The sequence below is a fragment of the Balaenoptera musculus genome, chromosome 5 (genome assembly GCF_009873245.2).
Source record: "Balaenoptera musculus isolate JJ_BM4_2016_0621 chromosome 5, mBalMus1.pri.v3, whole genome shotgun sequence".
Lineage (NCBI taxonomy): Eukaryota > Metazoa > Chordata > Mammalia > Artiodactyla > Balaenopteridae > Balaenoptera > Balaenoptera musculus.
In genome coordinates, this window is record NC_045789.1 from 126,108,683 (window position 1) to 126,123,863 (window position 15,181).

At 35.2% G+C, this 15,181-nt stretch overlaps 1 protein-coding gene across 1 annotated transcript in view; it reads left to right on the plus strand.

Annotated features, from left to right (window-relative positions):
- The window catches only part of INTU (inturned planar cell polarity protein), an 85,797-nt gene that overhangs the window by 53,452 nt on the left and 17,164 nt on the right, over positions 1-15,181 (plus strand). The window contains 5 exon segments of the mRNA XM_036853894.1: positions 3,495-3,548; positions 9,758-9,820; positions 10,648-10,869; positions 11,488-11,943; positions 12,969-13,066. Coding sequence (XP_036709789.1) covers positions 3,495-3,548; positions 9,758-9,820; positions 10,648-10,869; positions 11,488-11,943; positions 12,969-13,066 — 893 coding nt within the window.

The window sequence follows — 15,181 nt, forward strand, 5'->3', positions numbered from 1 at the left end:
TGGCTAACAAATTAATAATAGCAAAATCTTTGTTTACGTGAACATTTGTAATTAGCTTTTGCCCTGTGCCAGAGATAGCTCACTAAAGGTAAGATTCATGATGGTTAAACATTATCAATGTGACTTTAGTCATTTCTGTACATCCAAAATAACTTTACTGTTGAATGATTGAAAAGCTCATTTCAGACATTTTCATCAACAGTAATGTATTTAGCCACAGCATTTGTAATAGTATTAATGAGGCACTATGCCATAGCAATTCCCTGCCCATGAAGAAACCCAGGTTATGCTGTAGTAATATCCCAATTCAAGATTCTGCTCTTCATGGAATTCTACAATGTATGATCAAACAAATGCCTTTTGAAGTTTAATAATAATTTAAACAGATATATCAGTCCCTTTGCTCAGTTTCCTCATCTGTAAAATGGGAACAATAATACTACCTACTTCATAAAGAAGTTATGAGTTATCACACATAAAATGTTTAGAATCATGCCTGGCACTTTGTAGTTGTAATTATAGCTGTGAGAGTACTATTATATAATGATTATTTGGAGGGAGTTGAGGGGTTAAAGCATAGTTAAAGGAAACTTTACCTTCTTGTATTCTTTTTTTGTCCTTGCCTTTGTCAACTGCCCCCTGCTGCATTTTGTATCTCAGGCCAATGATTATCATTTTCCTAAATCATATAATAACTAAAAAGTATGAGATAAAACTAAAAGTATGAGATATATAATTCTACTCCCATCAGTGTTTTCATAAGAAATCATAAGTGTTCAAAATAGATACAATTTAACTAGATAACCTTACGTTTAAGATAGAAAGATGCTGTTTCCACAGTCTGTCTCATGCCCATCCTGGGGTCTTTTTCTTCTGAAAGATACAAGGCCGCTTTTCGTGAGTCAGAGTTGCCATCTCATGAGGCCCGTCGGTCTGGTCTTGCCACGTTCTTTCCCCTGTCTCAGAATCTCTTCACTAAAGAAATCTCTTCCCTCAGAATATATAGTCTCTTCTGTGAGAGTAGAGGTACTTAATGTTTGTAGGGGCAAAGTCTTTAGACTTTGGATATATTAAGATTAAATATTATTTTCCTTCTAAGAGTTCTTGTTTAAGACATTTAAAATATAGCCTATTTTGGTCTTATAAATTCCATGTGAAGGCTACCTCCTGTATTCAGATTTCTTTTTTATTGGAGGTTTTTTCCCTTAATTTGACATATATTTGATTAAAAGGACTGTATGCTTTTATTTCAACCTAAAAGAATATCAATGTGAGAAATCAGTGTGAATTCTACTGTATATATTTTTTAATCTTTTGACTTAAATCATACCTGTTGCTTATCTCACTAAAGCTCTGGTTGTCTTTGTCCTTGTTGAGTTGGACACTACTGTATGCAGATCAGCCTTCATTGTGCCAGGTACTCAGATTTGTGCTGTGCTTTGGGAATCCAGAAAAGTCCTCTGGATGCTCACAGTTTAGTTGGGTAGGTGGAATTAATACACGGGAAACAATGAGGATATAGCTTAGACATTTTCTATATTTTGTATTCTGGTTAAGAGAATTAAGAACAATATTTTTGCAAAGAGATAGATACCTTCTGATAAAGTGATCTAAAAGTCTCTGATGAATGTGAAGTTTAAAATACATAATAACCCTTAAAGTTTTTGTTTTTGTTTTACCAGCAAACTCAAAGAACTCACACACTTTCCTTTTGCCTTTGAGATTTCTTACTGTGTGAAAAATAGTGGGGTTTATTGACTATATATATTCTAATGGAAAATATTAAGGAATTTTATGCCTTGAGAAATCTAGTTAAAAACATGTGTGTGTGTAAGGTAATTTGTGCCTGGTAAATTTTAGGTGGAAATAGTTGGTTTTAACTTGGAAAAAAATGTACTTGTTCTGAGTTTAGTATATGATGAAGTCGCACTTCTGTTTTCTTTCCCAGAGAATTTCCTTATTTTGTTTGTTTGTTTGTTTGTCAGATTTTTAAAAAAATAATTTTTCCTAAGATACACTGGAGTAATAAAGAGAAAAGATATTTTACTTTTTCTCTTAAGGAATATGAAGAAGCAATTATAGTAACCTTGTATATTAGCCTGTAGAGTTCAGTAGCAGGAATAGCAACCTGTTAAACATTAATGTCTCTGAGATCAAAAATCACAAGTAGGTAATTTTCTTTTTGTCCTATAGTTTTTCACAAGGGAAACTATAGCCACGAGAAGGAGAACATGGAGTATTTGCTAGATGCAGAAAAAAGTAGGTCACAAATGAGTAATAAGTCATGCCATATGAAAAGCATTGAAAGGCATGACTAATGTTTCCACAGCTTTTGTCGTCTCAGTAAGACACATTTGTGAAACAGTCCTGCAGAAAGTGCCTTGGCCTTAAAAAACAAAACAAGGATTATTTTTCACAAATACTGTATATGCTACAAGCTTCAACTGTCAATAGTTTCCAATTTATATATATGCATTACAGATTAAACTGCAGATTAAATTTATTCTGTTTTTAAATTTTGAATGCTTCAGGGAGGGACAAATACATGAAAGAGTTCAGGCAAATTCCATAGAAACAAAAGCTAAATCCTAAGTAAGAGATTTTTCTAATAACTCTGTAGGGTGGTTAAACTGTGCCAGATTCCAGGTGAACACTTGCCTTCATGATTTAATCCGTGAATAAAGATTAACAGTCTTTTTATACAAAACATAGGAGGGAGACAGAGAAGAATGTTGGATTCTTGGATTTTCCAAGAATCCAACTGTTGAAAAATATATAGGAAATAGAAAAATAAAAACAATTCATAATAGACTGGCTACATTCAGATTGATTTTTTTTCCTCTTAAGATTTTTAAAATGTTAAAAATTTTTCTGGGCTTCCCTGGTGGCGCAGTGGTTGAGAGTCCGCCTGCCAATGCAGGGGACACGGGTTCGAGCCCTGGTCTGGGAGGATCCCGCGTGCCGCGGAGCAACTAGACCCGTGAGCCACAACTACTGAGCCTGCGCGTCTGGAGCCTGTGCTCCGCAACAAGAGAGGCCGCGACAGTGAGAGGCCTGCGCATCGCGATGAGGAGTGGCCCCCGCTTGCCGCAACTAGAGAAGGCCCTTGCACAGAAACGAAGACCCAACACAGCCATAAATAAATAAATAAACAAATACTTTAAAAAAAAAATTTTTTTTTTCTAACAGAACTGTAAAGCAGCTTTTTAACCTCATAAATTAGTTTGCATTGAGTACAGAGTGAAGCCCATTTTGCGATAACTGAGATTTAATTGAAAAATGCCTATAGGTTAAAATACATTAATTTTTTTTTTGTAATCGCAAAGCTTAAAAGCAAGATATTCCATTTGGGGACATTTCTTAAATAACACAAAGGAGAGAGATATATTTATTCAATTCTTCAAGTAATTATTAAGCAATTTTATATGGTCATTACTAAAAAGTAAGTAATATGAGTTAAATGTTTGTGTTACTCTTTTTTTTTTCTCACATAGGTGGAATTAGACACAGCATTGAGTGACTTGGAGGCTGCAGATTTTGCAGAACTGGTAAGAGAAGCAGTGGATTTTAGGAAAGGTTCATTGTTGATTTCTTATTTTGTAAATCAGTCATTATTCTAAGTATTTTCCAAGGGGGCATGTAATAATCTTGGAATACATAACATTAGGTTTCTATATTGAAATGGACAAAATCTATTTTGCTTGCCTTAAGATTTTCTGTTCAGTTAAAAATATTTGTTACGTAATGTATACGTAATGATTAATTACATTAGTATCGTTTGGAACCGGGATTTGAGAGAAAGGATACACATGTAATATTGGCTGGTAGTATGGTTTTTGATCTTTTTAAAAAACTATTGATATATTTTCTAGCTCTGTCCACTAGAGCACAACTATCACCCAGGCCGTGGTGTATAAATAATATTTCTCGCTAAAGGGAACCAAGACTCCTATGAGAAATGACTGATTCCAGATTTAGGGCTGACAATGTACAAGATAAGCCTGGCAACATCTTGTTATATCAGACATCCAGGAAGCTTTCAAAAAGTCATAGGGTTAATTTAGGTTTCAAGTAATCAGAAGAGACCTTGAAGAGGCTCCCTCTTGAGCATCTATAAGGACAATAACTTGAAGCACATCAGATATGTCTAAGTCCATGAGTTCATAATGGTACTAAAGAAAAAAAGAAAGTTCTTGGTCAACTTTGGAGGATGCTAAGGAACTAATACACTATTGTGAAAACTGGTAATTGAGGAGAAAGAATCAAACATTTATCTGCCTTTCCTATCTGAACCATACCTCAAGGTTACCAAATAGAGATGAGGGGGAGTTTCTCTTTACGGAAGTGGTCTACCTAACATATCAAGAAAGAATGACAGAATTGGAATACCATCATTTTTCAGTTCCCCTCAGTGAGTTAAAGGGTCTAAGCAATGATCATCAGTAGCTGTTAACATCACAAAAAGAAAGTCAGCCAGGTAGTATGTGGTTCCTGATGGAAGCACACAAACCACCTATGAAATGTACCTGATCACGCCTCCGGGTCTAACTACCAGTTTACAGGAAATACAGGGGAAGAGGGACATGTTAAATGACCCCATTTGGGGGAGGGGGATTGCAGTCTGCAAAATTCAGACCAGACAAAACAGGACGGTTTCTTCAACAAATAAATTTGTTGAAGAAGGTGAGGGGGTGGGCGTGGGGTTAGGAGAAGCTGAGACAGACCTATGAGTCATAAGAGACTCAAGAAACATATCAGCCAATTTCAGTATATGGACCTTACTTGGATCCTGATTCAAGCAAGCAAAAATTTTTAAAACATCTATGAGACAATCAAGGAAATGAAAACACTGTTAACTGGATATTAGGTGGGAATAATTCTCTAGATGTGGTAATGATATTATGGTTATGTATTTTTTAAAGTCCTGTTTTAGAGATGCATTCTAAAGTATTTACAGATGAAATGATATAACATCTGGGATTGATTTTGAAATAATTCACCAGGGAGAGGAAAGAAGGAGAGAGGGATAGAGATGAAACAAGATTAGCTATGTACTGGTCATTTTTTAAGCTGGGTGATGATGGGCACATAGGAACTAATTATACTATTTTTTTTTTTGTATATGCTAAAAATTTTCAGTAATTAAAATCTTTAAAAAGTAAATGGGAATTTAGGAAGTAGAAGCAGTGAGGCTGGATCATTCTTCAACAGATTGCTGGTAAATGTGGGGAGAGAATATTAGCTTAAGGGGTGGCTTAGTCTTAGCTAAGATCCTGAGCAAATGGAAGGGTATTTTGTTTGTAAAAATAGTGGAAATTTAAGCAGGGTGAATTCTTCATAGGTCATAAATTTTTTCACTAATGGAAAAAAAAAATTAGCTAGATACTAATCATTAGGAGCAGTTTAGATCTAAAATATTCAAATATCTGGGTTTTTAGGAACCTATATCCAATAGGTTTAATTAAAACTCTAATTCCTGCCTTTATAGAACATCATTTTAATGAGCAGTGGAACTAACTATGGCTAGAAAAAGATCTATTGGGATTCCTTGGATACAACGTCAAGACACAGTACATAAAAGAAAAATGTTGATAAATTGAGAATGTAAAATGATACATTTACTTTGGAAAACAGTTTGGCAGTTTCTTAATAACCTAAACATACACCTACCATATAATTCTGCCTTTCTATTCCTATCTAATTACCCAAGAGAATTGAAAGCTGTGTCAGTACAAAGACCTGTAAACAAATGTTCGTAACAGCTTCATTTTTAATAGCCAGAGACTATTCAAGTAACTCAGGTGTCCATCAACAGGTGAATAGACAAAACAAATTGTGGTATATTCATGCAATGGAATAATATTAAGCAAAAAAAATTGGCAGGGGGTGTTGATGGAACTGTTCTATATCTTGATTTTGGTGGCACACAGCTGTACACATTTGTCAGAACTTGCAGAATAATTCACAGTGAGTTTTACCTTAATTTAAAGAAAAAGAAGGATCTATTCTAAACTTTTTGTGAAATTAGATTTAAGATTTAATCTTATATTTTAATTCTGTGTTCTTTTCTTTAGTTGTTTTAAATTATTATTAAGGTATAATTTATATTCAATACATTCTTCTATGCCGTTTTATAGTCAGTCCCTCTCCCTACCCCCAGCCTCTGGCAACCACTGATCTGTTTTCTGTCCACATGGTTTTACCTTTTCTGGAATGTCATATAAGTTGAATCATATGGTAGATAATATTTTGGGTCTGACTTTTTTTTAAGTAGGAAGTTAAAATATGTATTTTTATACAAATATTACATGAGTACATTTTTAGGGAAAAGTACAAACAACAAACATAAATCTAGCATTTTGCTTGACCACTCATACATCAAAACCAGCCCTATTCTTAGAGTTAACCATTGTTATCAGTTGATATATATTCTTGGTAACCTTGTATTTATGATCATACACTGAAGTAATTTTGTCTGATAATGTTCAGTATAGATGATGCTTTCACACTGCTAATAGGCATATAAACTGATGCAACCTTTCAGGAAAGCAATCTGGCAAAATACGTTAAAAATATATATCCTCTGATCTCGGAATTCAACCTCCAGGACCTTATCAACTAAGGAAAATATCAGGGATGTAGACAAAATTTCTTTATAGGAATTATCTGCACAACACTGTTTATACCGTGAAAAATTACTGGACACAAATTAAAATACCACATTATGGAATCTGTTCAATAATACATCCATTAAAATCATGTTTAGAAAACTGTCTATTGACATGAAAAAATGTTCAAGATCATTTTCTAAGGAAAAAGCAGGGTCCAAAACTATACACATAAAACAGCTTGCCCACACCCGTTTGGATGGCTACCATTAAAAACAAGCAAACAAACACCCCAGAAACACCAAGTGTTGGCGAGGATGTAGAAAAATTGGAACCCCCGTGCACTGTTGGTGGGAATGCAAAACAGTGCAAATGCTATAGAAAACAGCATCGTGGCCCCCCAAAAAATCAAAACCAGAACTACCACATGACCCAGCAATTCCATATACTCAAAAGAATTAAAAGCACAATCTTGAAGAGATATTGGCACACCCACATTCACAGCAGCATCATTCGCAACAGCCAAAAGGAGAAAGCAATCCCAGTGTCCACCAACGGATGAATGAACAAACAAATAGACAAAAACCATGGAAAATACATACAATGGAACATGACTCAGCCCCAAAAAGGAAGTAAATTCTGACATAGGCCTCAACATGGTTGAACCCAGAGGACAGATACCACACTAGGTGAACCAAGCCCATCATGAAAAGACAAAGTAGGGACTTCCCTGGTGGTCCAGTGGTAAACAATCCGCCTTGCAATTCAGGGGACACAGGTTCAATCCCTAGGCAGGGAACTAAGATGCCACATGCCACTGGGCAACCAAGCCCACATGCCACAACTACTGAGCTCACGCGCCTCAACTAGAGAGCCTGTATGCCTCAAACTACAGAGCCCACGCGTCCTGGAGCCTGTGCACCACAGCTAGAGAAGAGCCACAACTAGAGAGAAGCCCGCACACCACAATGAAGAGCCCGCGTGCTGCAATGAAAGATCCCGCATGCCTCAAGAAAGATTCCGTGTGCCACAAGTAAGACCCGACGCAGTCAAAAATAAATAGTAAATAAATCTTAAAAAAAAAAAAAGACAAAGTAGTGCACAATTCCACCCACAGGAGATGCCTAAAGTAGTCAAGTTCATAAAGACAGAAAGTAGAAGAGTGGATGCTAGGGGCTGCAGGAAGGCGTGGGGAATGGAGAGTTGTTTAATGGATACGGCATTTCAGTTTTGCAGGAGGGAGAGTTCTGGAGATTTGGCTGTCCAACAGTGTGAATGTACATAACACTACTGAGCTGTACACTTAAAAATGATTAAGATGGTAAATTTTAAATTATGTGTATTTTACCATGATCAAAATTTTAATTAAAATAAAACAATTTTTAATTAATTAATTAATTAATTTATATTTCATGCTTTTTTAATATTACTGAACACCCAGTTAATCTCATTCCAGAGAAGGGTGACATTTCTGGGGCACAGAAAGAATGGTATTCACAGCTATTTCCCCAATCACATTTACTACCATGAGCCAAGAACATCCAGTTGATTGCTTAAGGGAATGTATCTCACCTGAAATCCTCTTGGACTGCATGCATAAAATAAAACAGTTTTTAAAAGCTTACCTATAGTGAAGCCAATCAGAGCTTCCAGACCCTCAAAAAGCTTCCAGTGAACTTAATACCTAGTTCTTAAATATGAGGACAGTAAAGCATCACAAGAAATATCTTTGACATAAAGGCAGTCAAAACAAATGAAAAATGGTGGGCCTGATTTCTTTCACTGAGCATAATGCATTTGAGATTCATTCATGTTGTCTATATCAGTAGTTCAGTCCTTTTTATTGATGATAGTGTTCCATTGTATGATGATATCACAGTGTTTATCCATTCCCCAACTGAGGAATATTTAGATTTTTTCCAGTTTTCAGTTTTCCTTAGGTTTCGTTGTGTTTTTTTTTTTTTTCAACTTACAAAAGTAATGCATGCATATTTGTTAAAAATAAATGCAAGCATGGTTATTAAAAACAAATGTCCTCCCTCCTCATCCCTCTCCCCCAGTTCCATCCCCAGTTACAACTGCTCTTGCAGTTTGGAATATATTCTTCCAGACCCTTTTCTATACACATACATACCCCCATACAAACCAACACATATGTATATACATACATGTATATAATTGGGGGTGCTGTTTTTAACAAGACTTAGATCATAGTGAATATTTTGTTCCACAGCTTGCATTCTTTGCTGAACAATGTATTCTAAAACCTTTTGTGCTTGCTCGTATAGATCAACCTTATTTTTTTAAACAGATGTATGATATTCTGTGATGTGAACATAACCTTATTTCCTTTACCATTTTCCATTGTTGAACTTTATCTCCAGTTTTTGCATATTACAAATTCTACTCTTAACTTTTTATACAAACATCTTGAATCTCTTGTTCAAGTATTTCTGTAGATTTCTAAAAGAGGAATTACTCAAAGAGTATGTGTATTTAATTTTTTTTTTTACGTACTGCTCAGTTGCCCCCAAATAGGTTGTACCAATTTGTACTTTCAAAAATAGTATATGGTAATATTGGATACTTTAGGGGATGTCCAGTAGAAGCATTTTGTCTTAGTAGATTTCTTTCAATCCCTCTTGGGGTAAGAAATCTTATGTTCTACTCTTAGATGTCTCTAATCAACATTATCTTACAAGAATCAAAAATAAGATTGTTCTCAGTCAAAAATAAATATATAGGCACCTTATGTCTCACCCTAATAGCCTAATATATTGATTTCTAAAGAAGGCACTATGAAAAGTTCAGTTACTACAAGGACCTGCTGTTCAGGGAACTATATTCAATATCTTGTAATAACCTATAAAGGAAAAGAATCTGAAAAAGAATGTGTGTGTGTGTGTGTGTGTGTGTGTGTGTGTGTGTAACTGAATCACCTTGCTGTACAACTGAAACACTGTAAATCAACTATACTTCCATAATAAATAAATAAATACTAAAAGAAGAAGAGATAAGTTACTTAAGAATGGTAATTTCCATTTTAACTGTTGTAGCTTAACTAGGATTTTTTTAAATCATAAAAAATATATATATACATATATATAAAATTTTATATATATATAAATCCACTGTGGTTTTTCCCCCAGTCTGAGGATTACTATGACATGAGACGGCTATATACAATTTTGGGCTCTTCTCTATTTTACAAGGTAAGTTGAAGCTTGAAATTTTTATATATGTCGTACTGCTATATGAACAGACCTAAAGTAAATTTTCTCAAATTCTTACAAACATGAAAAATACATTTATCTCTTTTTCTCTGAATGTAGGTACCATAAAATTTAGATCTTAAAACAAGACTTGTACCTACGTATTTACAAATACAATAAATATTTCTGGTTTCATTACATTTTAAAGCATTTACAAACGTGTAAGAGAGAAACAGTACTCAAAGAACCAAGTGTATATGAGAGAAGAGCAATACTACTTTGTTGATTTCCTTTTGCAATCATGTGGTTTTTTTCCTTATCTTCAGAAAATAACTATGCATCTTGTAAATTTTCTAACATTAAGTAGTTGACTTCCATGCAAAGCAAGTTAAACATCAAATGAATTTAAGTATTTTAATTTTTAAAAAAGATTTTTAAGCACAATATAAAACATATCTAAAGAAGAATCAAACAATACAGAGCTGTAAGCAGTGAAAAGTAAGTCTCTCCCCACCTCGACTCCTGCTTCTCCACTTTTCATCTTCAGAATTCAGTGCTTTTGTAATTTTGCCAAATTCTCAGGCTAGTGCTCCTTAGAGGTGATCTTGCTTTATGCTAAAGTGTACCTGTTATAGACTTAAGTTATCCCAAATACTTGATGTCTAGTTGAAAAAAACATCTATTTTTACTATGTCTTCATTTATTCCATTTGAAACTGGAATATTTTAAGCCAACTGAAGAAATACCTATAAAACTCTTAGAACTATATTATAGAATTATTGCTTTATGTCACTAGTTGACTTTTATTCTCTGTGGTTAAATTCAAGGGTTATTTGATATGCAGTCATTTGCCTAAGGATGATCTTATTGATATTGCTGTATACTGTCGCCACTATTGCCTACTGCCTTTAGCAGCAAAACAAAGAATTGGTCAGTTGGTAATATGGAGAGAAGTATTTCCTCGACATCACCTCCAACCTTCTACAGACTCAAACACTGAAGTCTTTCAGGAACCTGAAGGGAGGTATTTTTTGCTAATTGTTGGCTTGGTAAGTTTACCTTAGTTTTTCTTGGGATTTTTTTTTTTTTTTTTTTTTTGCCATTTACAGACTAAATAAATACACAAACAAAAATGATAATTTAAAATTATAACCATGTCAAATAGTAGTATTCAAACAAAATGTTATGTGCCCTTATTTCTTTTCGTTTGTATCCATTTAATACTCACAGAGAAATATTAATGAAACTCAAGATTTTAGCAGGTTCTTAAGATCTTTTGTTCCCATTTCTATAAAAACAGAGGTTTTATCTTCTAGTTTGTTTTGGGAAATAGACATGAAAAGAATATAGAACCAGAAACAGAATAAATATGTGATTGTAAATGAAAGGACTACCAATTATTGAGGCTCTTTGAAAGCTACCTTAGGGAATTCCATGTGCCAAAAGTGGCAGTTGATGGTATATCAGGATAAGGCAATGTGAGATTTGTTTTCAAGGGTGATCAAGAAGCATTGAGGATAACTAAGAAGGGGAGGGAGGATATTTCAATAATCATCACACGATTATGCCCCATGCTCATATCTGGTTAGTATTCATAAATTTATATGTGCATGTTACATACAAATATTTTCATGTAGCTAAACCTATGTTAATTTTTTTTCTTATAGAGACATTATATGTTGTGTGTGCTATTAGAAGCTGGAGGCTGTGCATCCAAAGCTGTTGGGAATCCTGGACCGGACTGTATATATGTGGATCAGGTCAAAACAACTCTTCACCAGCTGGAAGGGGTAGATTCCCGCATAAATGAACGGCTAGCCTCTTCTGCAACCCCCTGTTTGTCTTGTGCTGACTGGTTTCTTGCTGGATCACATGAAAAATTAGATAATTTAACAACCTCCCCTATCCTCAGTCGGCTACAAGGTACTTCCAAAGTAGCAACCTCTCCAACATGCAGAAGAACTCTTTTTGGTGACTATTCCCTAAAGACACGGAAGCCCAGTCCATCCAGAAGTGGAGGATCTGACAGTGGTTGTGAAGGTGGAGAAGGTGTTGGCCTGAGTCCCCACACTGCAGCATCTCAGGGTTCTGATGGTTCAGAGGAAAGCGGGGCCTTGCTTAAGGTGTGTGTTCATTCAAGTGTGTACGTTCTGGGAGCTAAGCTGTCTCTCCAGTCCTTACTTCTAATTGCAAGAGAATTTTTAATGGCAGATACTTCTTCATTTGCACTAGTGGTTTTAGTCACTGTTGGCAAACCAACGAGTTAGGACCAAAGAAAGAAGAAAATATCAAGTAATAAAACATTACTAGCCCCTTGACAGCTAGGACATCTACTTGACAGTAATTACAAGTAGGGAAACTCTTTAATCCCGCTTTCCATGTTCAACTCTTTCTTTTCTATTCACAGTGATAACAGAAAACATGCTACTTGTGGGGCATTTGGTGGCTGATCTAATTAAATAGCCAAGAAAGTGTTCAGTAGAAACAAGAGAATCAGAAACTTTAAAAAATTATATACATCGATAGATAGATAGGTAGATAGATAGATAGATTCGATCTCCTAATTCCAAACAATAGAGCACTCTTGGAGCCCTAAGTGGGTATACTTAGGAAGTACTCACATTGGTGGTACTCATTATCCAAGTCTGTGAAATCGGTAGGAAATATAGTCTAGGAGGATTTGGATAGACTTAAAGAGCCCTGAACAACTCCTAAAAGAAATTGAATTAATCTCTAAGATTCAGCCATTTAACAAATATTGATGGAACGTCTACTATGTGCCAAGGGCTATGCTACACAAAGGAGATAAAAAGATGAGTAAGACGCAGCTGTTGCCTTTGAGGAGTGCAGAGTCTAGAGAGGGGGACGAGTATGCATACATATAAATTGTAACAAAATTTGGTGATGGCTCCATTATGGCTCCAGTAGAAGGTTTACAGGGAGAACTGTCATGTCTTCCCATGACATGGCCCTCGGGTCACTGTTGCCATAGGATAAGCCAAGAGGTACAAGTTAGCATCAAAACTATTTAAAAGAAACATTGCAAAATGGTAAGTAGTTCTCTTAGAAGGATTTTTAGTTTTACGTCATTTCTCCTGTTTGATTCCATTCTTAGATATAAACGGATCTACTTAATAATACTTTTTAGGTCACTAAAAAGAAGTCTGCTCTTCCAAATCCATTTCATTTGGGGAACCTGAAAAAGGACCTTTCAGAAAAAGAACTGGATAAATATAACACAATGAAGTAAGAAACTTCCTTGTTTTATTCTTTTTTCACTTAACTCTGTGTCTTCGAGGAAATGTTAACAACGAAAAAGTGCTATTCCATAACATATAGAGATTTTATTCAACCAATGTAATTATGATATCTCTTATATATGAAAGGTAATAGCTATGCTATTTCTTTAATATCGTTCATTATACATATAGGAAACATACTCATAAGAAATAAAAAGCATACAAAGTAATACTTCAAAATGTGAAAGTTCCCACTTATGTCTCTTCCACAGGTAACCTCCCTTTTGTGTGTCTAGTTTTTACATTAGAGTTTACTATTTTTAGACTCTGGTGGATGCTGTGTTTTTGCAGATAGTCCTTAGCCCCGGGTACTCATTCCCAGTGCTTGAGAGTGATGGCTGCTAATGGCTCATGCGTGGCTGAGTCCCTCCCCTGGCCTTGTCTTATTTGGAAGTTTACTGACTCCGCCAAGGTTACAACCTCTCTCTAGGAGTAGCCTACATCTAATGACTAATAGATAAGTAAGTACAAAGGCTTGGCCCCTACTTAAATTCAGGACAGCTCTAAAAGGCCATCCAAGCTTCCGCGTTCCCGGTGGTATCTGCTGAGACCTCTGTCTCAACTGCGGCACGGTTCAACTTCTCCCAGTGCTCAGTCCTTCAGTCTTACCCCCACAGGTGTTGTTTCCAAGCATCCCCCCTGATAAACTTCCTCCCTGCATATCTCCCGATCAGAGTCTGGGGCCAGAGAACTGAGCCTATGACACCCTCTTTAGAAAATAGGTGAAACCTCAAATTTACAGTAAGTAGGGAGTTCTCATGTAAAAGGAACTAAGTGAGAGGAGCATGTGTAACAGCTTAATTATTAAAATATGAAATGTTACATATTTACTTCTTGTTGGGCAAGAACAAGAACACTATTATGTGGTGACAAGCTGGTCTTCCTGAGCTTCGTCTGCTATTTAATTACAATGTCATGCATGGTATCAACTTGTGTAACAAACTCAATTGCACAGTTTTGTTTTGTTTTTTGTTTTTTTTGGCCGTACCACGCGGCTCACGGGATCTTAGTTCCTTAACCAGGGATCGAACCCGCGCCCTCAGCAGTGAAGCGCAGAGTCCTAACCACTGGACCACCAGGGCATTCCCTCAATTGCGCACTTTTATTTGAACAAGTAGACATATACAAATAGAATTCCCATTAAAAAAAAGAAGTTCAGAGCTACCGCCTTCTTGATTGTTGAAACATTTTATAATAAGTTCAAATATATATCTCACAGAGTTGTCAGGAAAAGCCTTTTTCCTGAAGTCAGGGCAAAAGCAAGGTAATTTGTCTACATAAAATAATGCACTGGAAATATTGATATAATGTGTTAAAATTTGGAATTTAATGCCTTCCAATATGATGTTTAACTTTTTAATAGTTAAAAATGTTTTTTAATCAAAGAAATCTAAATCAAACCTTTGTTGGAAGCCTGAAATACCTTCCCCAAACCCTAGTCTTCCATTTAACAAAAACTACTGCTCTGAATTTTTATTACCTCCATATCTTATTTTTTAAATATGTATGTATGTTATTTGGGCTTTATCTCTAGTAAAAAGAAACTCTTTTTCCAAGTTCATAACGTAAGTTTATATTATAACTTAACATAAATTTATAATTATGTTAAATTAAGCATAAAGTAATATGTGATGTAAATCATAGGCTCTCCTATTTAAAAGGATGCTACAGATGCCTGTTTATTCTCTTTATTAACATGGAAAGATCTTCAAACTATGTAGTTAATTTTAAAAGTGTGATATAAACCAGTGTGCAATATATTATCCTAATTTATATGTGTTTTTGTAAAATAAAAATATATAATATACTAAAAACAATAATATACAGAAAACATTTCATTCAGTAACCAAGTCCTATCCATTCTGCATGGATCCAACCCCTAATGATCCTACCCTAGATCAAGCTCCTATTCTCTCACCTGGTTGTATTGCAATGGGCTCCCATCTCCCAGCCTACCCTGAATACATTCTCTGCTATAGGAGTGACCTTTCTGAAGAATTAATCTGATTTAATCTGCATTTTTTTGAACAAATATTTGTCTTCCCAGTGAGTAATTGCTTGT